General features: G+C 44.4%; 1 protein-coding gene across 2 annotated transcripts in view; it reads right to left on the reverse strand.

The window, feature by feature from the left end:
- Nucleotides 1–685: 685 nt before the first annotated feature.
- Nucleotides 686–25,882, reverse strand: part of LOC126163413 (short-chain dehydrogenase/reductase family 9C member 7-like) — a 159,321-nt gene continuing 134,124 nt past the window's right edge. For both annotated transcript variants that reach the window (XM_049920175.1, XM_049920174.1), the window contains 2 exons: nt 5,728–5,826; nt 686–845 (listed from right to left, as the gene is read on the reverse strand). In XM_049920175.1, coding sequence (XP_049776132.1) covers nt 687–845; nt 5,728–5,826 — 258 coding nt within the window. In that variant the 3' untranslated portion in view covers nt 686. The remainder of the gene's footprint in view (nt 846–5,727; nt 5,827–25,882) is intronic.

Genomic DNA, 25,882 nt, shown 5'->3' on the forward strand with positions numbered 1-25,882 from the left:
TCTGTTGCTCACTGGAAACATGTTGCCTGGTGGGACGAGTCCCGTTTCAAATTGTAAAATTGTATCGAGGGGATGGACGTGTACGGGTATGGAGACAACCTTATGAATCCATGGACCCTGCATGTCAGCAGGGGACTGTTCAAGCTGGTGGAGGCTCTGTAATGCTCTGAGGATTATGCAGTTGGAGTGATATAGGGCCCCTGATACGTCTAGATACGAATCTGACATGTGACATGTACGTAAAAATCCTGTCTGATCACCTGAATCCATTCATGTCCAATGTGCATTCCGACGAACTTTGGCAATTCCAGCAGGACAATGCGACACCCCACACGTACAGAATCGCTACTGAGTGGCTCCAGGAACACTCTTCTGAGTTTAAACATTTCCGCTGGCCACCAGACGCGTATCTGGGATGCCTTGGAGTGTGCTGTTCAGAAGAGACCTCCACCCCCTCATACTCTTAGGATTTTATGGCCAGACCTGAAGGATTCATGGTGTCAGTTTCCTCCAGCAGTAATTCAAACATTAGTCGAGTCCACGCCATGTCGTGTTGCGGCACTTCTGCATCCTCGCGGGGGCCCTATACGATATTAGGCAGGTGTAAGAGTGTCTTTGGCTCTTCAGTTTAATGGAAAAAAGCGGTAAGAGATGGAGGAAAGAGAAGAGTATTTTTCTCAGAAAATTTAGTGCGTTTCGTTCTGCTCCTCTGAGCTTTTCGCAGTAGGTGGTACAGTCATTCTCCACTGTAAAAGCAGGTAGCTAATGATGTCCGTCCCGAAATAAGGTAGCTGTGGCAGCATCACGTAAACTACTCTCTCCCACAGGCCAGGAATCCGCCGCACCTGAAACAACGAAAACCAGGCAAGAGTTACTGAACATTTTAAACGATAGCCTTGTAACATGGCTACGGAGCACTCGTCGATATTTTTAAAGCATTGCAGGTGATCATGTTCCAGTTTAATCTTAAATGCCAACTACTGCATGATAATATTGCCAGAACTTCGGCCAGAGTTCAGAAATTTAGCCGTCATGAAGATAAACGAAGGGGTACCATCAAACTAGTGGAAATAGCTTGTTTATTAGTTTATTCATTACAAGGACTGAATAAATGTGACGCAGTATTTTGCTAGCGGGTGGTACGCTCTTTCTTGGCGCACACCCGAAGTTATTTCTACGTCTGTCGACAACTCTCCATCCAAGGTAACAACATACTGCGTCCTTTCTACCAACAAATCGCCCATCCAGTCGCAAATTTCGTTTGATACTCATTACGATCGTACATTTGATAATAACTGTAGGTGTGGTACTGAGTGAAATTTTGAATCTACCTCGCTGCGCTAATCTGTTGCGTCGAGGCTGTTATGCGAGAAAAGTGCAAGTTCGATGTTTTCGGAACCGTTAGTATGGAAAGGTCATTCTGTTCGAGCTCAGAATACGTTTTAATATTCTACAACAAAGAGATGGCAAAGATGCTGGACGGTAGTTCTATGGGTAACTTCTACTTCCCTTCTTCCAAATGAGCGTCACCTAGGTTTTCTTCCAACCACTGGGCACTGTTTGCTGTTCGAAGGACCTGCGATAGACTATTGTTAAAAGAAGGGTTAACTCAGCCGTAAAATCGTTATTGAATCCGATGTTTAGTTTTATAATATCTGTATCACTCATCTTTGCAGTGGTGAGAGAATTAAATTAGGGAAATACTCCTGCATTTTCATTTGTAAAGGAACAGTTGAAAACGAGGTTCGGAGTTTTTCTTTTGCTTTGATACCTTCAATTTCAGTCCATGTGATCAGACTTGCTGTGGATTTATTGTGAGATCAATCGATAACAATCTGCTACAGCCAAATATGCTTCGTTCATGGTCTCCCTATCTATAGCCCTTCACTTTTTTCGTTCCTACATCGCAGCAGCATCTGCTTCTATAGAACTGTACAGTGACTTTATAGCTACATTAGAGGGTGCCTCCCGTCATGAACTATTGTACTAGGTACATATTTGTTAACTGCATGGTCAGCCAATCTTTTGAACCCGAACCACAGTTCTTCTGTGCGCTCCTGTCTAGAGCTAAATGTTTCGCGTACCTTATTGAGGTGTGACAATACTGCGTCTTTATCTAGTTTTTTGAACACACAAACCTTATAATTGTTCCAGTTGCCTTTTGTACTTTGGCAACTATTGCTACCATGTCTCATGGACATTGATACTAAGTTCGTCCTCAAAGAGGTCAGTTCTATTTGTCCCTATAAGAACCGTTATGTTTTCATCACTAGTGGGATTTAGAGCAGTCTTTTCTAGGCACAGTGAGTGATGTTTCGAAGGAAGTCTTGACACGCATATCACTTATATAGCTACAATTTTCTCAGTTGATGGTGGATGATTAAAGTATCCTCCAGTGACGACAGTGTGATTGGACAACTTACGTACTAGTGCACTACGTACACGGTTAGATGTGGAGGTAATTCTGGTGGCCAACAGAAGGATCCGGTAAGTTTTGTCTGATACTGAATCTTGCCAATCCAATCTCGCAAGCAGTTTCAGTTTATGTCTTGATGAATTTGTGTTCCTTGTCTATTGCGTCAAATACACCACCTCAATTTATCATTAGCCTATCCTTTGAATATATGCCTAAATTTTCCCCATAAATCTCATTTTCTGTACCTGGTGTTACGTGAGCTCCACTGCTTTTTAGGAGCATGCCTATTCGGGGCCTATTGTTTGGATTGTATACTGACTACTGACATATACGGATCCTCTGCAGCTATCGTTATCTGGACCGGATGGGGGATTTGCCTAATCTAAAATAGAAAAAAATACAGTCAATTTCCTAACAGCTTCAGATGTGTAGTGCGCACTTGAACCATTTAGTGGGGACCTATAATTCTCAGACGTATGGCGCAAGTACAGGAAGTTGTAGCCTGGCTGGTCACAAAATATTCCAAATCTTTGTTCTTTGATTCAATGCTTCCCCAATTACGATGAAATATTACGATTTTTTTAACGACAATTAAATATCGAAGGGTCACACTTGATCGCCAGCTTATATGGAAGTACGAAGCTAACGACACCTGGTAGAAAACTTCTGCCTCCCTAGGAGCCTGTGTGTTTATTTATTTATTTATATTTAGAGACGATGCGGCCCAGCACGAATTCCTCTCCTGCCTAGCTTCTTCATGTCAGAGATAGCACTTGCAAGTGCAATTATTCGTTGGATGTATTCCAATACCTGCCTTCCTATATAGTTTTTACCCACTACAGCTCCCTCTAGTTACATGGAGGGTACTCCTTCATTCCTAGACACATGTCTTATCATCCTGTCTGTTATTCTTGCCAGTGTCTCCCATATATTCCTGCTGTCGCCGCACAATTCGGACATCGTAGCGACTACTGGATCGGCATCCCACTTTACGTCCAACCATCATGGGATGCCTGCATCACAGCGTGTGTATTCACCAGGAAAACCTACGTCGTCTGTGTTGTCAAAATAAAGACTTACTGGCGGCCACAACACAACACACCACCAGGTCTCAACCAAAAGCCGCCAGGGACCTCTAAACGTTTGCGGAACCTGCAGAACTGCTTCACCAGAGGTCGCAGCTAGCCTGAGAACTTCGCTACGCCAGGCACGTGATCGCAAATACTTCCAGCAGATACATCCGCAAATTGGCTTTATAAGGTGGCCCACTGCCGGCCAAAGGCACCCGCCCCCTGCCACGTCTTCACTGTTGTGTCCCCCCTACCCTCCATCTCTACACTCATCATCTCCTTTCCTAAGGTGGCTTCCATCAACTCCCCCTCCCGGATGATGCCCTCTCTCCTTCCATTTATCCCTCCTATCAACTCTGATCCTCACTCCCCCTCCTTTCCTCTGTCCTTTTCCCGGGCTCCCTCTCCGCCCCCCTCCATCCTCTTTTTTTCCCCACCTCCCCTCTCTCTGCCCCCTTCTCTCCCCCGAGTCCTTTTGCATTTCCCTCATCTGCCTTTTCTCATTCCCTCTCGCGTCTTCCCTGCCCCTCTCCCCCCTTATGAGTCCTCTCCCTCCTTGGTCCCCCCCTTTATCGTTTTTTCCTCTCCTACCTCCTTGTTTTTCCCCCTCCTCCAGTCCCCCCCCCCCCCCCATCTGCCCTTGGCTCAGGAGTGTCCTCTTTGTGCCGCCATTTTCGTGCAGTGTTTTACAGTGAGTGTTTTCAGTGAGTGTTCCGTGTTGTGTGTCTTTTGGGAAGTGTTGCAAACGGCCATCATACTGTCGCTGGGTGTGATTTTTTGTCTCTTGCGAACAGACACCAGACTGTCGCCATGTTTTTTTTTAAATTGTGTGTCTACTATGTTACTTGTCTGATTCCTGCGTATTTTATTAACATTGCCAACCCCTTTGCTTTCTGTTTTAACTTTCCGCATTTTCCGCCATTTTACACCTTAAGTCACTGTTTCATCGCCTGTTTTTCTTGTTTCTTTTCTTCTTCCGTTTTTAAAAAAGTCCGTAGGCTGTAGAGCAGCGTACTAAGCTGCTGCCAGCCCGCCCCCTTCGGGGGGAATTGAAAATCAATAAAGGAAAAAAAAAGCCAAAGGCAGTTCGGAAGGATACAGCAGTCTCGGCCAGACACCTCTTCTAGCTGACCGATCTCTTGGTGTAATCGACGAACCTCTTGACATTGTAGAACGGCTTGTGTTCGCTCCCTGTGAAGAGTCAGGTATTTTATTATTATTATTATTGTAGTTGTTTTGTACTTGTGGCCAGCCGTAGTGGCCGAGCGGTTCTAGGCGCTACAGTCTGGAACCGTGCGACCAGTATGGTCGCAGGTTCGAATCCTGCCTCGGGCATGGATGTGTGTGATGTCCTTAGGTTAGTTAGGTTTAAGAAGTTGTAGGTTGTAGGGGACTGATGACCTCAGAAGTTAAGTCCCATAGTGCTCAGAGCCATTTGAACCATTGTTTTTTTTTGTACTTGTGTCGATCCGCAGTTGGGATGGAGTCGGTTGTTCTTTTGGGTAATGCATTATTGTTTCGTTTTGGTGAATCCAATAAATTGTTTTTGGACTTGTGTTTTCCGCATTTCTATTTTGCTAGCACAGATACTTCAGTTCTTTTCATTCAGTCATCAAAGCCTATGGGGTACTTCCTATTGGCCAAAAACCATGGAATTTGGCAAGAAGCAAGATTTCATAGTGCAAGTGCAAGGAAAAACTCCGAGAATAGTTAATTTTTACTTGTATCACATAATTTTTTTTTTGTCGTTTCTTGTCGGTCTGTCTGTCCATCTGGATGTTAATAGCCCATTTTCTCAGGAACGGGAGGAGTTGTCAAGTTGAAATTTATGTCAAATGTCGAGGTCTACTGCTCCTTGGGGCCGTAAAAACTTTAAGCTTCTAAGTCAATATAGCAAAGAATCAGTCGTTCATATCACATCTTTTGACGCTTGGAAAGTTACTCATTGAAGTCTGTAGATGAAGTATCTATACACATGTATGACCTGGTGGTCTAGTGGTAAGGCGCGTGCTTGGATACCAGAAGGTCGCAAGATTGAACCTCGTTTGGACCACGGGCATTTTCAGTGGCCACTGCTGCCTCCATGTTGCCCACAACAGGAAGAGAAAAGCAAGACTCGTTGTCTGGATGGGATGCCACCTTTAAGAAAGGATAGCGTTAAAGCAGTATTCGCTAGCTGTACGTAAGACCTAAGGCTGTCGTTTATGGCCGGTTGGCAGCTCAGCCCCTGTCTTGACGTACCTGGAAGTACTTTCCGATGCAGGCGTCGACGAGCTCGTGGATCACTTCGTCGATACTGGAATTCCTTTTTGCGAGGAACGTCAGTATAGACATTCTTTTCTGTAAAAAAAGAGAAACAAAACAAAAATCACAGACGAAAATGATAACAGTGATTCGTTGATACATAGATGTTAGGCGAAACAAGCGCTGCATCATTGTAAAAAGTACAGGGGCGAGCGAGTGTGCCATGGCAGGGCCTACTCCAGTTCACTACTACCAGCGCCGCGTCATCATAATGCGCCTGCAGAGGATTGCGCCACAAACTAAGAGTGAAATTAAAAATGAAAATAACTTCTCCAAACTTTGTCAATGTATGCTTCAGCGTATTAATGCTGACATTACGAAGTCTCGGAATGATCATGTGAATACGTTTCACTAAATATATTATTATAAGAAAAAGTAAGTGGCGCTAAATGAAGAGGTTAAAAAGCTAAAAGTTATTCAGAATGTGCAAACGTATATCACAGTCAAAAGTTTCAAGTCTCAACTTGATCGGAGCAATATTTTGGTCAAAACCGGCGTTTTAACGAAAAATTGAAGGCGCTAAATACTGAACTGATAAAGATAAAAATTCGTTCATAGGTTCAGTTTCATCAAAAAGCCTAAGATCTGTAACACGTATGAGCTACAACTACCAGTTTTCACTTTATTTACGAAAAACCAAATTAGGGACAAAAGTGTCCTTCTTCATAATAGATTAGGTATGATTTGTATTTGTTAATAGAATGCTCTAATTACAGCACTTGATTACATTCGTTAAATAAATCAACTGTACCAGGTTGCAAGACTTTATTGTAAATAACAATCATTACAAGGAATTTTAAAGAGGCAGTTCAGAGGTCATGTTCTACTGTTGGTTCCGTTCTAAAAATTCCAGCCAACAAAATTTAAATGCAGTCGAGCTAAAACTGTTTCGGTAACTAAAGCCAACTTAACTCTAATTATACAAAAATTAAGAAGACTGTAAATTATTTAACGACAGAGATTTTAACTAATAAATGTTCGAGAAAGGGGCCATTTGGATACTGCTGCCTGTGTCTAGAGCGGTTGACAGCAGATGTTCAGTTCGGCGGTCCGCTGCGCCCACATATAAATATAGCCAGAGAGGCAATAAGAGGAGACGCTTCGCACCGAGATATCAATCTGTCTGCGTTGCGAAACGCCTGCGTGCGCTGTGCCTCGGATAACGAAAAAAATGGCTCTGAGCACTATGGGACTTAACTGCTGAGATCATCAGTCCCCTAGAAGTTTGAACTATTTAAACCTAACTAACCTAAGCACATCACACACATCCATGCCCGGGGCAGGATTCGAACCTGCGACCGTAGCGGTCGCGCGGTTCCAGACTGTAGCGCCTATAACCGCTCGGCCACCCCGGCCGGCGCCTCGGATAACGGCCAGGCTATATCCGAACAGTGTCAAAGGCTCCATGAATAAGCTGCTTCAGCGTCTCCACATCTGGAATGGGCTCTGCATACACGATACTTTTGAGATGGCAACATAACTAGAAATCGTACGAGTTGAGACTTGTTGAAGGAGGACGCCCCCGCGTCCGATCCATCGAGCAGCGAATACAGGATCGAGATGCGTTCGCAAGTTGACGGCGAAGTGGACTGGAGCTCCATCACGTAGCGGCCACATAACCCTTCGAATCATCAATAGCATTACTTCCTGAAGTGGAGGAAAGTCACCCACAAGAAACGCCGACAGTTTCGGCCTGTTAGGCGGCTGTGAGGAAGACTGGACCCAAAATACGGTCGCCAATTATCCTGGCCCACACATTCCGGCTGATCCAGTGTTGATGACTCATTGTCACCATACCATGGGGGTTCTGCATATTACCCCACAGATGACTGTTATGAAAGCTGAAGATACAACTCCGCGTAAAGGCGGCCTCATCTGTGAATAGGATGGATGATACAAATCCCGGAATCGTGGTTGCCTGGTGAAGAAACTTGTGACGAAACTGCTCCATTTGTGGAAAGTCTGTCGCTAGTAAGCCCTCCTCACCCTGTAAGTGACAAGCGTAGCGACAATTGTCACGGAGAATATTCCACACGGTCGTCTGGCTTACACTGTACTGGCGGTCCAACTGTCTGGTATTGACACAGCATTCGCCTTCCACAGTTTTAATCACATTATCCTCCGAGTCCGGTGTCCGAACATTTCGGGTACGTCCTTCATAATTTCCTGCTTTCTGGAGGCACCCTGTCTCGGACAAACGGCGAAACACTGTCACAAAAACTGAATTCTGTTGTTGTTGTCGGCAGGGGTAGGTCTCCTGATACAACCTGGCTGCCCATCGCCCGTTGCCATTTGCCTTTTCGTAAAGGAACACCATGTCGGCAAAGCTCTCGATTTGAATACTGAACCATTGTATACAACGCTGTATCACGTCCACTACAAGGGGAGACGGCAAGAGAAGTGAATTATCAATTACTATGGCAGGAGAGGGTGCTAGGGCACGACATGCGGGGGAACAGTCCTACCGTCTGCGGGCTTTCCAAATAATAACTACGCACCCTCCGACTCAGAGTTGCGATATTAAAACTATTGGCTGGTTTCGTTCTTTAGTGGCTTGGATACGTAGTTATCGCATTACAAGCCAAATGCTGCTGAGTCTACAGTATACAATATGAATATACACATGAATCGAATGGTCGAAGGCTCCTATCACTCGGCAATCGCGAGTTAATCTAGAAAGTTATAAATGAAAGATTGCAATTGAAACGTCCCTTTAGAAAAATTATTGAATTACTGTGCTGATAAACCTCTTGCATTATTTGATTTTCAAACAGCTGAGCAAAACTGAACTTACTCAAACATTTTGCTCTTTACTTATTCTGATCAACACTAAACTGATACACAATATTTTTAGCGCACCGCAATCTGTCTTTTAATAAACCCTACAAAAGAATGGCCCTGACTAACATTAACCTATACGTTTCACAAATCACTTAACTCACAAAAATCTTCGTTACTCGAACTACTGCAATAAAGCGAGCGCCAATACTGCCAGCTAAATAAAAGATTCAAACTACGGCAGGCACTAACTACTAATAGGCATAGTTAGCAAGTGAAAGATTTTGATAGAGAACAAACAATGTATTTACCTTAATAGTGTTCAAAAGTCATAATATATATAGCAGTTCATGACATCCATTCTTACAAATGTACTGTTTCTCATGGGCACACGTCCAGATCATCCGCTCTCAAAAATGCGGCATCTCACTTCCCCACATCCACCACTGCTGGCGGCTCACCTCCAACTGTGCAACGCTACGCGCTGTTAACAGCCAACAGCCCAACACTACAATAGCGAATATTACAACAATGCCACCCAGCCACAGACTGCACACAGCACAGCCAGTGATTTTCATACAGAGCGCTACATGGCGTTACCCATATAAAAACCTAAACAGCCTACTTACACAATTAAAGAAAATCTGCAGGTACTATCATAACGACTTTAAATGATTAGTACGATATTAGAAGTACTTTTGAGAATGCGGCATATTTTTGCAAAACACTTATTGGTGTCGATGGTCCAGCAATTAAGTAAAATATAAGTTGAATAACAGGGAAAGAATAGATTCCTACTGCACGTAATTAGTTATGAACGACTACATAGCTCGTGAGATATTCACTTCTAAACGCACACTACGTCTTCACTGTAGAAGCCACGGAAATCTCGCAAGTACACAAGACGACACTCCGAAGTACCGGGTGATCAAAAAGTCAGTATAAATTTGAAAACTTAATAAACCATAGAATAATGTCGATAGAGAGGTAAAAATTGGCACACATGCTTGGAATGACATGGGGTTTTATTAGAACCAAAAAAGCAAAGTTCAGAAAATGTCCGACAGATGGCGCTGGACAGCAAAACGTCAGTGACTGCGCATGACAATCGTGTATAAAAGGAGCTGTAATGAGAGAGAGAATCAGATGCGCCAGCAGTCGTAGCATGTTGACGTACCTGAAAAGGCTCTTTTAGTGAAGCTGTATTATCAGAATGGGGAATGTGCTAGTTCAGCGTTACAATCCTATCGCGATAGGAAGGGGATTAGATCGGGTAAAGGTCCGTTGACAAAAGCAGCTGTGGCGAGAATGAATTTGTGTTCGAAACCACCGGTTGTTTAGACGATAGACCCCGTTGTGACCGACCGAGCACAAGGCGTAATGCTGCTGAGACAGTCCAGGAAGAAATAGAGACTGTAGCGGGTTCGTCTACGCACGTGGAAGTCAGCGCTCGTGCAGTTGGACGTCGCACCGGCATTCCATACACTACTGTTTGGTTGGCACTTAGGTGTACCCTCCGATGCTATCCGTACAAAATCCATCGACATCATGAACTGTTACCTGGCGATTTAGTGAAGCGGAGGGCATTTGCGGTGTGGGCGATTCAAAAGATGGCGGAAGATGACGATTGGTTGAGTAACGTGTTGTGGACCGACGAAGCTCATTTCACGCTCCAAGGGTTTGTCAACGCCCACAACTGCAGAATTTGGGCTACCGAAAATCCTAGAACTGTCGTGAAAACTCAATTGCACGACAAGAAAGTCACGGTATGGGTTGGATTTACCACATCTGCCGTTATCGGGCCTTTTTTCTTCGAGGAAATGCGTGATTCTGGTTTTGTAACTGCTACCGTGACGGGTAAGAGGTACGCCGATATGTTACGGAATCGCATCATGCCCAGCTTGGCTGATAAACACCTGCTGGAACGTACGATGTTTATGGAGGATGGCGCTCCACCCCATATTACTAGACGCGTGAAAGATCTCTTGCGCTCGTCGTTTGGTGATGATCGTGTGCTCAGCCGCCACTTTCGTCATGCTTGGCCTCCCAGGTCTCCAGACCTCAGTCCGTGCGATTACTGGCTTTGGAGTTACCTGAAGTCGCAAGTGTATCGTGATCGACCGACATCTCTACGGATGCGGAAACAATATCCGACGCCAATGCCTCAAAAATGGCTCTGAGCACTATGGGACTCAACTGCTGAGGTCATTAGTCCCCTAGAACTTAGAACTAGTTAAACCTAACTAACCTAAGGACATCACAAATATCCATGCCCGAGGCAGGATTCGAACCTGCGACCGTAGCGGTCTTGCGGTTCCAGACTGCAGCGCCTTTAACCGCACGGCCACTTCGGCCGGCGCCAATGCCTCACCATAACTCCGGATTTGCTTTCCTCGACTACAGCTATTGTTGAGGAATGATGGTGGACATATTGAGCATTTCCTGTAAAGAACATCATTTTTGCTTTGTCTTACTTTGTTATGCTAATTATTGCTATTCTGATCAAATGAGGCGCCATCTGTCGGACATTTTTTGAACTTTTGTATTTTTTTTTTTGTTCTAATAAAACCTCGTGTCATTCCAAGCATGTGTGTCAATTTGTACCTCTCTATCTACATTATTCCGTGATTTATTGGCTCAAATGGCTCTGAGCACTATGGGAGTCAACTGCTGAGGTCATTAGTCCCCTAGAACTTAGAACTAGTTAAACCTAACTAACCTAAGGACATCACAAACATCCATGCCCGAGGCAGGATTCGAACCTGCGACCGTAGCGGTCTTGCGGTTCCAGACTGCAGCGCCTTTAACCGCACGGCCACTGCGGCCGGCTCGTGATTTATTCAGTTTTCAAATTTATACTGAGTTCTTGATCACCCGGTATTTCTATCTCTCGCGACCACGCGCAAACCGCTCCACACTGTCCAAGACTTCCCGCGACACCGCGTCCGTCGCGCCGTCGCGTCCAGCACTTCCCGTGTCGTGTCCTACGGTCCGTGTCCCGTGCCGTCCTGCCCAGAACTACCCCCGTATCCTGTCTCGAAACGTTGCTCCTCCCCCACTTCCATACAATCTCACCATTAACGAGCGCTGTGATTGGTCCCGCAATGTCTCACAACCAATGCAGACTCACATACATAAAACACATACGAAATACTGGATTTACATTTAAATACTTGAAATTAAATAAATATTCCTACACCTGGAACATAAACACGCTCTAACACACATTATTAAATACGTAAACAATTAAATAAACACAAATCAAAAGAAAAGAAGCAAAAGGTAGGCCAGGAGCCTAATGTCTCTGTGCTTTCTAAAACACAGTAAATATTTAACTAATTTCTTCATGAATAGTTTATATCGGATATACAGGGTGGTACAAAAAGGTACGGCCAAACTTTCAGGAAACATTCCTCACACACAAATAAAGAAAAGATGTTATGTGGGGATGTGTCCGGAAACGCTTAATTTCCATGTTAGAGCTCATTTTAGTTTAGTCAGTACGTACTGTACTTCCTCGATTCACCGCCAGTTGGCCCAATTGAAGGAAGGTAATGTTGACTTCGGTGCTTGTGTTGACATGCGACTCATTGCTCTACAGTACTAGCATCAAGCACATCAGCACGTAGCATCAACAGGTTAGTGTTCATCACGAACGTGGTTTTGCAGTCAGTGCAATGTTTACAAATGCGGAGTTGGCAGATGCCCATTTGATGTATGGATTAGCACGGGGCAATAGCCGTGGCGTGGTACGTTTGTATCGAGACAGATTTCCAGAACGAAGGTGTCCCGACAGGAAGACATTCGAAGCAATTGATCGGCGTCTTAGGGAGCACGGAACATTCCAGCCTACGACTCGCGACTGGGGAAGACCTAGAACGACGAGGACGCCTGCAATGGACGAGGCAATTCTTCGTGCAGTTGACGATAGCCCTAATGTCAGCGTCAGAGAAGTTGCTGCTGTACAAGGTAACGTTGACCACGTCACTGTATGGAGAGTGCTACGGGAGAACCAGTTGTTTCCGTACCATGTACAGCGTGTGCACGCACTATACGCAGCTGATTGGCCTCCAGGGGTACACTTCTGCGAATAGTTCATCCAACAATATGTCAATCCTCATTTCAGTGCATATGTTCTCTTTACCGATGAGGCTTCATTCCGACGTCATCAAATTCTAAATTTTCACAATCAACATGTGTGGGCTGACGAGAATCCGCACGCAGTTGTGCAATCACGTCATCAACACAGATTTTCTGTGAACGTTTGGGCAGGCATTGTTGGTGATGTCTTGATTGGCCCCATGGTCTTCCACCTAAGCTCAATGGTGCACGTTATCATGATTTGATACGAGATACTCTACCTGTGCTGCTAGAACATTTGCCTTTACAAGTACGACACAACATGTGGTTCATGCACGATGGAGCTCCTGCACATTTCAGTTGAAATGTTCGTACGCTTCTCAACAACAGATTCGGTGACCGATGGGTTGGTAGAGGCCGACCAATTCCATGGCCTCCTCGCTCTCCTGACCTCAACCCTCTTGACTTTCATTTATGGGGACATTTGAAAGCTCTTGTCTACGCAACCCCGCTACCTAATGCAGAGACTCTTCGTGCTCGTATTGTGGACGTCTGTGATACAAGATGCCATTCTCCAGGATTCCATGCGACGGAGGGTGGATGCATGTATCTTCGCTAACGGAGGACATTTTGAACATTTCCTGTAACAAAGTGTTTGAAGTCACGCTGGTACGTTCTGTTTCTGTGTGTTTCCATTCCATGATTAATGTGATTTGAAGAGAAGTAATAAAATGAGCTCTAACATGGAAAGTAAGCGTTTCCGGATACACGTCCATATAACATATTTTCTTTCTTTCTGTGTGGGGAATGTTTCCTGAAAGTTTGTCAGTACCTTTTTGTATCACCCTGTATACAAAGACATAGATGAGTAAATATATTTATAAGCATGTTGCTACCGTTTATTCGTGTAGCTGCGGAGTACTTATGGCCTGACGCGATCGATAGTAATCGGCCACTTTGACCTCCAATAACTCATGTACTATTGAAGTTACATGCCTGTAATTCATATCAATTTAGGTTTAAACTAATAGCTTTCTAAAGACACGTAGATCGACGAAATCGGAAGAAGCGTTTGTATTTTGGAAATTCGTTGCTGGGTGTTACTTGTATAATTTACCGTCAGGTACTAAACCTTAAACTAATAAAGATATTGAAAATCTTATTACACCATCAGAAACGTCATGCAAATAATAGTAATGCACATGTTTCTTTTTGAGGTATCATGATTCATGTGGCTACTATTAATTTCTATACGAACTGTGAAATGTCTGCCATTAAGGTTTCACAAAGTCCGCCGTCTTTGGCACTCCCGGCACAGACATCTCCTTTATCGACACAAAGCACCGTCCTCGTCACAGTGTCAACATGGAATTCCCAGCTACGCGTCTGGACCGGCCGTTGTGCGGCATCACGCGGTCGCTAAGCTAACGTTCGGGACCACGTGGTTGCTGCCGGGCCGCGCCTTTGACGAGCCTCCTGTGTGGCCACGCCAACTTAGAATACTTTCAGGGCGGAACGACTCGCCCGTTTCCTCACCCGTCCAGGAGTAAACCATGCATACTGTAATTGTAGCTGCATGGTACAGGGCGTATTAGACCGCAGTCTCTGTAACAAAATACGATTGAATATATGGTCTCTGGATTGAAAACCATGCATTTCCGGACAAAAGTTAATTAGACCGTTTTTGTTCCGTATCCTCTCATCGATCAAACCCTAGAGTTTACACACGCTGGAAAAAAATCACCCTGTATATATGACATTTAAATACACTCCTGGAAATGGAAAAAAGAACACATTGACACCGGTGTGTCAGACCCACCATACTTGCTCAGGATACTGCGAGACGGCTGTACAAGCAATGATCACACGCACGGCACAGCGGGCACACCAGGAACCGCGGTGTTGGCCGTCGAATGGCGCTAGCTGCGCAGCATTTGTGCACCGCCGCCGTCAGTGTCAGCCAGTTTGCCGTGGGATACGGAGCTCCATCGCAGTCTTTAACACTGGTAGTATGCCGCGACAGCGTGGACGTGAACCGTATGTGCAGTTGACAGACTTTGAGCGAGGGCGTATAGTGGGCATGCGGGAGGCCGGGTCGACGTACCGCCGAATTGCTCAACACGTGGGGCGTGAGGTCTCCACAGTACATCGATGTTGTCGCCAGTGGTCGGCCGAAGGTGCACGTGCCCGTCGACCTGGGACCGGACCGCAGCGACGCACGGATGCACGCCAAGACCGTAGGATCCTACGCAGTGCCGTAGGGGACCACACCGCCACTTCCCAGCAAATTAGGGATAATGTTGCTCCTGGGGTATCGGCGAGGACCATTCGCAACCGTCTCCATGAAGCTGGGCTACGGTCCCGCACACCGTTAGGCCGTCTTCCGCTCACGCCCCAACATCGTGCAGCCCGCCTCCAGTGGTGTCGCGACAGGCGTGAATGGAGGGACGAATGGAGACGTGTCGTCTTCAGCGATGAGAGTCGCTTCTGCCTTGGTGCCAATGATGGTCGTATGCGTGTTTGGCGCCGTGCAGGTGAGCGCCACAATGAGGACTGCATACGACCGAGGCACACAGGGCCAACACCCGGCATCATGGTGTGGGGAGCGATCTCCTACACTGGCCATACGCCACTGGTGATCGTCTAGGGGACACTGAATAGTGCACGGTACATCCAAACCGTCATCGAACCCATCGTTCTACCATTCCTAGACCGGCAAGGGAACTTGCTGTTCCAACAGGACAATGCACGTACGCATGTATCCCGTGCCACCCAACGTGCTCTAGAAGGTGTAAGTCAACTACCCTGGCCAGCAAGATCTCCGGATCTGTCCCCCATTGAGCATGTTTGGGACTGGATGAAGCGTCGTCTCACGCGGTCTGCACGTCCAGCACGAACGCTGGTCCAACTGAGGCGCCAGGTGGAAATGGCATGGCAAGCCGTTCCACAGGACTACATCCAGCATCTCTACGATCGTCTCCATGGGAGAATAGCAGCCTGCATTGCTGCGAAAGGTGGATATACACTGGACTAGTGCCGACATTGTGCATGCTCTGTTGCCTGTGTCTATGTGCCTGTGGTTCTGTCAGTGTGATCATGTGATGTATCTGACCCCAGGAATGTGTCAATAAAGTTTCCCCTTCCTGGGAGAATGAATTCACGGTGTTCTTATTTCAATTTCCAGGAGTGTATAAAACGTGGCGTCGGGTCCTACAGAGCGAAAGTATGCTACGTACAGAGCCAGTGTTCCGGCTGGCTGTAGAGCCTTAGGTCGCCTCTGGCAGGTACGCACGCACCTGCGCGTCCTGTGTGCGCGCGCAGTTGCAGTGAAGAGCGTGTGTGGTTCACAGATACATATTCATTATTAGAATTAACGTGGTAAATAAAAGTTGGAAAAAAGGGTGAGGCGGTGGGGTGGGGGTGGTAAAGAGTGTGCCATTACAGTTTTATCTCTATCTATATAAAACGCAAGGTCCTGACTGACTGTCTCATCATCGCTCAGCCCAAACCGCTAAGGATAGAAACTTGAAGTTTGGAGAGGGTGTGCAGCTTATACTGTAGTCATCGTTTAAGAAGGTATTCTACGAAATTCCACCGCTAAGAGGGTGAAGCAGGGTGAAAGGCTTTTTGAAAGTGTGTCGCCATTAAGGGAGCTTTGAAGCTGGAACTACGAAAACTGGCGCTGCGTTGTTGCTCGTCAGCCATACTTCCAAGCTGCTGTATGGCTCGCCCGAATGCTACTGGTTGCTGAAAATGGAGGTTTTTAAGCCATGGGTCCAACAGAGTAGCAATATCTGTATGGACATTTAATGCATTTACCCACAAGTTTTCTTCAGCTCTCTCAATAAAATGTCCTTGTATTCTTTGATAATTTGCAAGATTGGCGCGATACTATTCAGTTCTGTTGACAAACAGCTGATCAATGATATAGTTTTGGATATTGTAGGAGAATTATGTCTAGACGCTTCTCTTGTGACATATTCGAAAAGCTTTAATAAAGCTGTAAATTGGTTCGATGTTTCCATCTCTACAACACTGTAGAGATAAGTTGTTTCCTAAATATTTCCAGCAATTGCTCTTTCTGGGAAACCTTCTAAAAAGTGATACTTTTGTTTTATGATTATCATTAATAAAGGAATAAAAGTATTTAATGTGTTTTATGAAGTTCTATAATATAAGCAATCAAGTAAAATACGAGTGTGAGATACACTGAGAATTCCTTAATTTACATAAAAACTTAAAAAGTGTCGATATGAGTAGATATAGATAATTTTAGTGTACTCATACGAGTAGAAAGGCAGGACGACTGTAGTAGTATTCGTATAAGTAGATCTTGGATGGTATTGGAAGGAATGGAACGAACGGAACAAATGGCATAGTTTGGCGTTTTATGCGAACTTATTATGCTAAGGGTAAATTTCAAAGAAATGGCTACCAACTCTAGGGCCTCACAATCCATGGACCTGGCCTCGGTGAGTGGCTTGAGTGCCTCATTGATACAGGCAGCTGAACAGTAGGTGCAGCCTCATTCATGCGATTCCTGTGGGGTGGTCAGACTGAGATAGGATTCTTGTACAGCCTTTTCAATAGTTGCAGCGCTAACAGTCTGGGTGACTAACTATGTGGACTTGTGGCATTAAAGAATACGGCGTTGGCTGTGTTGGCACGCCGAATGGTTAAAAGCAAACGGCAAATATAGCCATTATACTAAATTTCAAGAGAACATGCTGCTCTACCGCATGGTTATAGAGAATGGTATCCTGCTGGGTAAAACAAGCCAGAAACGAAACAGTCCCCCATTTGGGTATCCAGGTGGGGACTAATCAGGAAAATTCTGTCATCGTAAAAAATTAATAGAGCATTCTATGTGTCTGGATGTGAAATGATAGATGCCTTGACTGGGTAGGGAAACTAAGGTATATAAAAAGAGAAATTTTGGACTGAAGCTGGATGTAGTGGAAATTAGTCAAGTACCATGGCAGGAAGGACAGGATTGCTGGTCAGGTGAGTACAGGATTATCAACACGAAACCAAATAGGAGGGGTAATGCAGGGCTCTGGCTCTGAGCACTATGGGACTTAACTTCTGAGGTCATCAGTCCCCTAGAACTTAGAACTACTTAAACCGAACTAACCTAAGGACATCACACACATCCATGCCCGAGGCAGGATTCGAACCTGCGACCGTAGCGGTCGCGCGGTTCCAGACTGAAGCGCCTAGAACCGCTCGGCCACTCTGGCCGGGGTAATGCAGGAGTAGGTCTAATAATGATTAATAAAATAGGAATGCGGGTGAGATACTACGAATAGCAGAATGAGTGCATCGTCATAGCCCAGATAGACACAAAGCCAATACCGCCACGGTAATACAAATTCGTACACGCTGTAACGGGCATATCTGCAGATATTTCTGTTGGTGACTTAGAACGGCGCACTGAACAATATTACGTCAGTATTTACATCAAGTGCAGACTTATACGTGGGCTATTCGGAAAGTAAGGTTTGATCGGCTGCGAAATGGAAACCACTATGAAAATTCGAAATGTTTTATTATCAAAGGTTAGCTACACCTTCCAGCTATTTCTCTGCATAGTCGTCTCTACGACGTACACATATGTCGTAGCGTTGTTCCAACTTTCCAATACCTTCGTCATAGAAGGTCTGCAACTCGTTGTGTGCCAAACTTTTGTCTTCATAGCCAGCGGGTCATGTGAGCACAGATGAACGTCAGAGGGTGCCAAGTCCGGACTGTATGGTGGGTGATCAAACCACTTCTCACCGAAATCGTTGCAGGAGCGTCTTCATTGCCCCTGTAGTGTGCGGCCGAGAACTGTCATGAGCCGGCCGCGGTGGTCTCGCGGTTCTAGGAGCTCAGTCCGGAACCACGCGACTGCTACGGTCGCAGGTTCGAATCCTGCCTCGGGCATGGGTGTGTGTGATGTCCTTAGGTTAGTTAGGTTTAAGTAGTTCTAAGTTCTAGGGGACTGATGACCACAGATGTTCAGTCCCATAGTGCTCAGAGCCATTTGAACCATTTGAACTGTCATGAGCAAGGAAATTCATGACAGTTACTTTATGTGGGCTGCTGGAAATCAAGGGAAATATTGTGGCAAGCAACAACACTTGGTCCGAGGCATCTTTACGTACTCTCGGAACTGAAAGGAGCGACTCAACGCCATCGACAGACATACTAGAGACCCTGTCCAACACAACTGTGCAAAACTTCATCGGATTTTCACTATGGTTTCCATTTCACACCCGACCGACCGGAACTTACTTTCCAAATAGCTACAGTAAGTATTACAACTCGTATGTTTTGAGACTGGTTAGTATCTCCAAGTATATTTGGCCAGACTAAGCCATTAAGGCGTATTTTTTTCCTGGGCAACAGGTCAGGTGCTGAAGTATGAGCGCGTGGACGCAAATCGGTTAGTCTATACTGAAAGGCGTAGTCGACTTAGTGGTGCAGTTACGGCCATACAAAGAAAGTCAGGTCGTTAAGGTTGTGACATGCTTGTGGGGAAACTGTTCGACACAGAGAACACTTATTTAGGTACCACACGTAAAAATGTCTGCACTTATACCCATTACTGTGTACACCTGCTGGAGACACAGATGATTAAAAGTTTGAAAAAAAAGTGTGTCAAAAATAAGAAATTATTCAGATAGTAAAGGGAAACGACAATTCAATTATGGTCACATCTCAGTGACGAAGTTGAAACAGGAGCATGCAGGGGGTCTCTAGCTAAAGTTTAAAAAGTTAGTTCACCATGCTCTGGATAGATAGGTACCCAGTAGAACAGTTCATGATGGAAGAGACCCTCATGAATATCCGGTCACTAAGAAACTTCTAAAGGAACAGAGACTACTGCGTAATAGATGTAAAATAAAGCTCAGAACTATAGTTAGAGAGACGCTGAATGAAACTCCTTTCTTTGTCAAGCCGGCAACCCGTGAAAACTTAAATGACCACTGTAGCTGAATATTGTCGAAAGCTCTTTCACAAAACCCATAGAAATACTGGTCGTATGTGAAGACTGTTAATGGCACCAAAGTGGTGTCTAGGTACACACAGATGAGACATGAACTGAAACTGAGACCAATAATGTAAAAGCAGAAATGCGTAACTCTGTTTTCAAATGTCCAATTACAAAGGAAAACGCAGGATTATTGCAGTAATTTGATTCTCGTTCCACTGAAAAAGTGAGTCAAATAGATATCAGTGTGAGTGGCGTTGAGAAACAGCTGAAGTCGCTGAAATTGAACAAATCTCGAAGACTAGATGTAATCCCTATCAGATTCTGTACTGAATTTGCAGCTGAGTTAGCCTCTCATTTGAATATAGTAATCGTAGATCTCTCGAACATAAAACCATGCCCAGTCCCGAGAAGGATAGTAGAAGTGATCCACAAAACTACTGGCCAGTATCCTTAACATCCAGAACATATTATAAGCTCAACCGTAATGAGGTATCACGAAGAGGAAGACCTCATCCGTGCCAACCATCATGGATCCAGAAACCATCGATCATGTGAAACGCCACTCGCATTTTTCTCACATGACATACTCAAGCAACGGGTCAAGGCAGTCACGTATACGCATTATTTATTGATTTCCGAAAAGTATTCCACTCCATGCCACATCTGCACTTATTATTAAAAGCACAACCACGTGCGGTCTCAAGCAAGATTTATGACTGGATTAAGGATTTATTGGCGGAGGGGACGTAGCAGGTAATCTTGGATGGAAAATCATAGACAGATGGAGAAGTAACTTCAGGTGTGCCACAGGGAGGTGTGTTTTGACAATTCCTGTTCTTGTTGTATATTAATGATCTTGCGGACAATGTCAATAGTAACGACAGGCTTTTCGCAGATGGTGCAGTCATCCGCTGTTTCATGAAGTTTTGTTTGAAAGAGGCTGCACAGATATTCAGTAAGATCGTGATAAGATTTCAAAATGGTACAATGATCAGCAACTTGCCTTAAATGTTCGGAAATGCGAAAGTGTGCACTTCATACAACGAAAAACTTCGGTCGTACATAAAGCATGCGGCAGAGATCGGGTTGTTAATGTTATCCTAGGGAAACGCAGTGGGTCTAGATATCACTCCTACAAATCACTCGTGCAACCCGTCCCAGAATTTTGCTCCAGTATGTGGGTATGTGGGACGCGTACCAAATAGGACTAATTGGGGGTATTGAAGGTATACAGCGAAGGGCAGCATGAAGGAGAGTGTCAAAGAGGTACTGACCAAATTCAACTGGCACACTCTTGAAGATAGAGGTAAACTATCCCGAGAAAGCCTACTTACAAAGTTTCACGAAACGGCTTTAAGTGAAGATTCTAGGTATATACTACAACCCCTTACGTATCGCGCCCGTAGAGAACATGAGGACAAAGATAAGATTAATTACAACACTCACAGAGGCGTTTAAACAGTGATTCATTCCACGCTCCATATGTGAATAAAACAGGAAAAAACCCGAATAACTGATATAATGGGACTTACCCTCTTCCATGAACTTCAAAGTGATTTCTAGAATATAAATGTAGATGTAAATCCTGGAATTAGATAACAGAAAAAAGAAGAGAAGGAGAAACAGTGGGAGAACGTGGACTGGAGGACAGGAAAGAAAGGGGAAGCCACCTGATACGATCGTGCACAGAGCATTAGTTAATCATTGCTAACATTTGGTTTAATAATCATGAAATAAGGCTGTATACAAGGACGAGACCTGGAAACATTGCTAGGTTTCAGACTGATTATGTTGGCAAGATAGAAACTTTGAAACCAGACTTAACACCAAATAATTTTTAGGGACATATTCCAACTAAAGCTATAATTTATTAGGTATGAACTGCGGATTAAAACTGAAGAAGTGACAGAAAGATAGTAAATTAAAGATATAGAACCTGGATAAATTGAAAGAATCAGAGCGATGAATCTTTAAAATGGAGCATTAGGGAACGTATGAGTGAAACCAGGGAACTGAATATTATAGAAGACGATTAGATGGTTTTTAGGGATGGTGCAATGAAGGCAGTAAAAAGACAAAGCCCAATAAAAACACACTATGTACTGAATTCAAATTGTGAAAGGAGAAAACATAAAAATGTAGAAAATTAATTAGACAACAAAGAAATGAGTTCGATTGAAGTTCAGATGGACAAAACAGGTATGGCTAGAAGAGGCATGCAAAGCTGTACCCGTATGTGTGATTATGGGAAATATGATTGAGAAGCCACCCGAATGGTGCAAGTTATATATAGAAGGGCTATACAGAGAAGAGCAACTCAATATGATACTGCGAAAATAACTTGACAGAGCACATAGGTCGGAACAAGGCATCTGGAGTAGACATTTCTTCACGATTAATGAGGTCTTTGGGAGCTATAGCCATGGTAAAATTATTCCGCTTATTTTGCTTGATATATAAAACAGGCAAAATATCCTCGGACTTCAAGAAGAATGTAGTAATTTCAATTCCAAAGACGCCAAGTGCTGACTGGTGTCATAAGAGATTTGTAAGGGCACTCGTAGCTGTTGTGTTAAGGGCGCCAACAAACAAAACGTTTATAGAAGTAACAGTAGTTTTAGAAAATGTGTTGAACAGAAAGGAAGATCCGATCTCCGAACTTAGCACAGGGGAACGAAAGGTCATCAACAACTTGTATAGAAGATAGACTGCAGTTTCAACAGTCGAAGAACATATAAGGGACCATCAAACGAAAACGAGCCAATCGGAGAAAAATGTAAGCAAGCTGTTTATTATTTCAAAATTAATCTTCATAACTGTTAATACATTTGCCCCATTGTGAGATAAAACGGTCAATGCCTTCATGGAAAAATGTTCGCGGTTGCGTACGTAACCATATTTGTACCCAAGCGTGTACCTCTTCGTACGAAGCAAATCGACGGCCACGAATACCTTTCCTCAGGGCTCCAAAAATATGGAAACCGCAAGTGAAGAAATCGGAACTCTCTAGAGGCTTGTGTAAGGTGCTCTCAGAAAAAGCTTCTGTATCGTTCTCGAAACAATTCTGACAACTGCCCCGTATAGTAGTGTAAGTAGTACTGCTATACTTTGGTGTTATGACGTAGTATATGGAATTCTTCACGCATCTTTGGTTTCTGGAACATTCGCAGCTGAGGGTGCTTTTCTCTGGTGGGTGCATTGTCTTACTACTTAGCGTCAACAATGCCTAAGTGCTATTGAGCATGCGCGGGTTTGTGCCGCGTGGATCCGTGTTGTGCATAGACTGAAGAATATGCTAAGTAGTTGGTTTAAACTATGACGTAGGTTCTTAGGGTAAAAGTAGGAATTTGTTTTCTTGGCGGAAGAGCACGCGGAACATTGTTAACTGATTAGTAGTTTCCGTTACGCAACGTAATGGAACTTGAACAGATACGAAACGACTCCCGCGAAGAGTGATAACTGAAAAATTATCGGTAAGCAGCAATGGTTACTTCATCGTGAGCGGAAGAAAATGAACTTAAATGTCAATACAAGAGTGGGTAAACCTAGGCCTTGTTAGAAAGTGTGTGACACGCCAAAATGGTTGTCGAAAGAATTAATATTGATCTGTACTGTTATTGGCAACGGCCTTGCCGCAGTGGATACAGCGGTTCCCGTCAGATCATCGAAGTTAAGCGCTGTCGGGAGTGGCCGGCACTTGGATGGGTGACCATCCGGGCCGCCACGCGCTGTTGCCATTTTTCGGGGTGCACTCAGCCTCTTGATGCCAATTGAGGAGCTGTTCGACCGAACAGTAGCGTCTCCGGTGAAAGAAAACCATCATAACGACCAGGAGAGTGGTGTGCTGACCACACGCCCCTCCTATCTACATCCTCAACTGAGGATGACACGATGGTCGGATGGTCCCGATGGGCCACTTGTGGCCTGAAGACGGAGTGCTGCTTTTTGTACTGTTATTATTTCAAAGTGACATTCTTTCCTTTTTTAATTGAAAGGCTTTAGTATTTGAAACTGTAAGAAACACATGTTTGTATTAGGCAGACGGTCAGGTTTATTTAGTAACGAAGCGTGGTCTTTCTCTAAAGCTCCACTACTCGAACACGTTTGCCATAAAACAGACCGAGCGAGGTGGCGCAGTGGCTAGCACACTGGACTCGCATTCGGGAGGACGACGGTTCAATCCCGCGTCCGACCATCCTGATCTAGGTTTTCCGTGATTTCCCTAAATCACTCCAGGCAAATGCCGGGATGGTTCCTCTGAAAGGGCACGGCCGACTTCCTTCCGCATCCTTCCCTAATCTGATGAGACCGATGACCACGCTGTCTGGTCTCCTTCCCCAAAACCAACCAACCAACCAACCATAAAACAGGGCAACTCACTGTTTTTTTGGAAATCACCTTAAATGGTTAACTACATCATTTCATACCCATAACATGATTTTTCCTCAAGACTTTCAGTATTAAAAAACCTGAAAATGAAATTCAAATAATTTAAAAACGCACTACAACGATCCATTTGAGTCACGTGTTGCCTGTGACGTCACCGACTACCGCGCTGCTCCTACTGTCGTAAAGATCACTCACAGTGGTATCTTGTTTTACAGTTCCGGAAAGTGGGCTACAAATGGTGTGTAGTACCACATTGCACAAATACATCTATAAAAACTCCAAAAAATGATTTTTGAGTGTTCTAAAGAATGAGAAGATGCGTAAAGTGTGTTTTAGCTCGCCCCTAGAGATCCAGGTGTGATATTGGTCAGAACGTGTGTGTGTTTTTGTGAGGATGATTTCGATGTAAGTAAACACTCTAAATGTACACGACGTCGCTTACAGCGTAATAGGTAGCGTACTGGACTTCTAAATGCAATGTTCGCAAGACTGATCCTCGCTCATAACAAGTCGGTTTTTTTTTTCTTTTCGCTTTAAACCGCTGTTTTCTGAACACCCGTGTTCTAGGGGTAGCGTCTTTGATTAGTGATCAAAAAATCCTCGGTACTGGGCTCGAAACCCGCCACCGCTTAAATTTTGACTAATAAGCAGCATTGGCGGCCGTAGACTTCCGGCACAGGAAGTCACCCTCATTCTGCCTTATCAAAGAGGGCGGAGGAGTGGAAAGAGCTACAGGCCATTCCATTGTCCTTGGAGTGGGAAACTGCTTCTTAAGGCGGAAGAATCAGCATTGATCAACGGCATGAGGATGCAGAAGGCAATGAAAAACACTGCATTAAAGACACATATCGTTTATCCACAGGACATGTGGCCTGTAATTGAAAAAGTGTCATGTTGATCTCTCTATTGACATAAAAGACAGGAATAGTCTCCCTTTCTGATCTTCGGGAAGGGGGAGGTGACCATGAGAAAAAGATTGAATAATAAACGAAAGGATAACGTTCTACGAATCGGGGCGTGGAATGTCAGAAGCTTAGCGCACCGCAATCTGTCTTTTAATAAACCCTACAAAAGAATGGCCCTGACTAACATTAACCTATACGTTTCACAAATCACTTAACTCACAAAAATCTTCGTTACTCGAACTACTGCAATAAAGCGAGCGCCAATACTGCCAGCTAAATAAAAGATTCAAACTACGGCAGGCACTAACTACTAATAGGCATAGTTAGCAAGTGAAAGATTTTGATAGAGAACAAACAATGTATTTACCTTAATAGTGTTCAAAAGTCATAATATATATAGCAGTTCATGACATTCATTCTTACAAATGTACTGTTTCTCATGGGCACACGTCCAGATCATCCGCTCTCAAAAATGCGGCATATCACTTCCCCACATCCACCACTGCTGGCGGCTCACCTCCAACTGTGCAACGCTACGCGCTGTTAACAGCCAACAGCCCAACACTACAATAGCGAATATTACAACAATGCCACCCAGCCACAGACTGCACACAGCACAGCCAGTGATTTTCATACAGAGCGCTACATGGCGTTACCCATATAAAAACCTAAACAGCCTACTTACACAATTAAAGAAAATCTGCAGGTACTATCATAACGACTTTAAATGATTAGTACGATATTAGAAGTACTTTTGAGAATGCGGCATATTTTTGCAAAACACTTATTGGTGTCGATGGTCCAGCAATTAAGTAAAATATAAGTTGAATAACAGGGAAAGAATAGATTCCTACTGCACGTAATTAGTTATGAACGACTACATAGCTCGTGAGATATTCACTTCTAAACGCACACTACGTCTTCACTGTAGAAGCCACGGAAATCTCGCAAGTACACAAGA

The sequence above is a fragment of the Schistocerca cancellata genome, chromosome 1, assembly GCF_023864275.1.
Source record: "Schistocerca cancellata isolate TAMUIC-IGC-003103 chromosome 1, iqSchCanc2.1, whole genome shotgun sequence".
In the NCBI taxonomy this organism is placed as follows: Eukaryota; Metazoa; Arthropoda; class Insecta; order Orthoptera; family Acrididae; genus Schistocerca; species Schistocerca cancellata.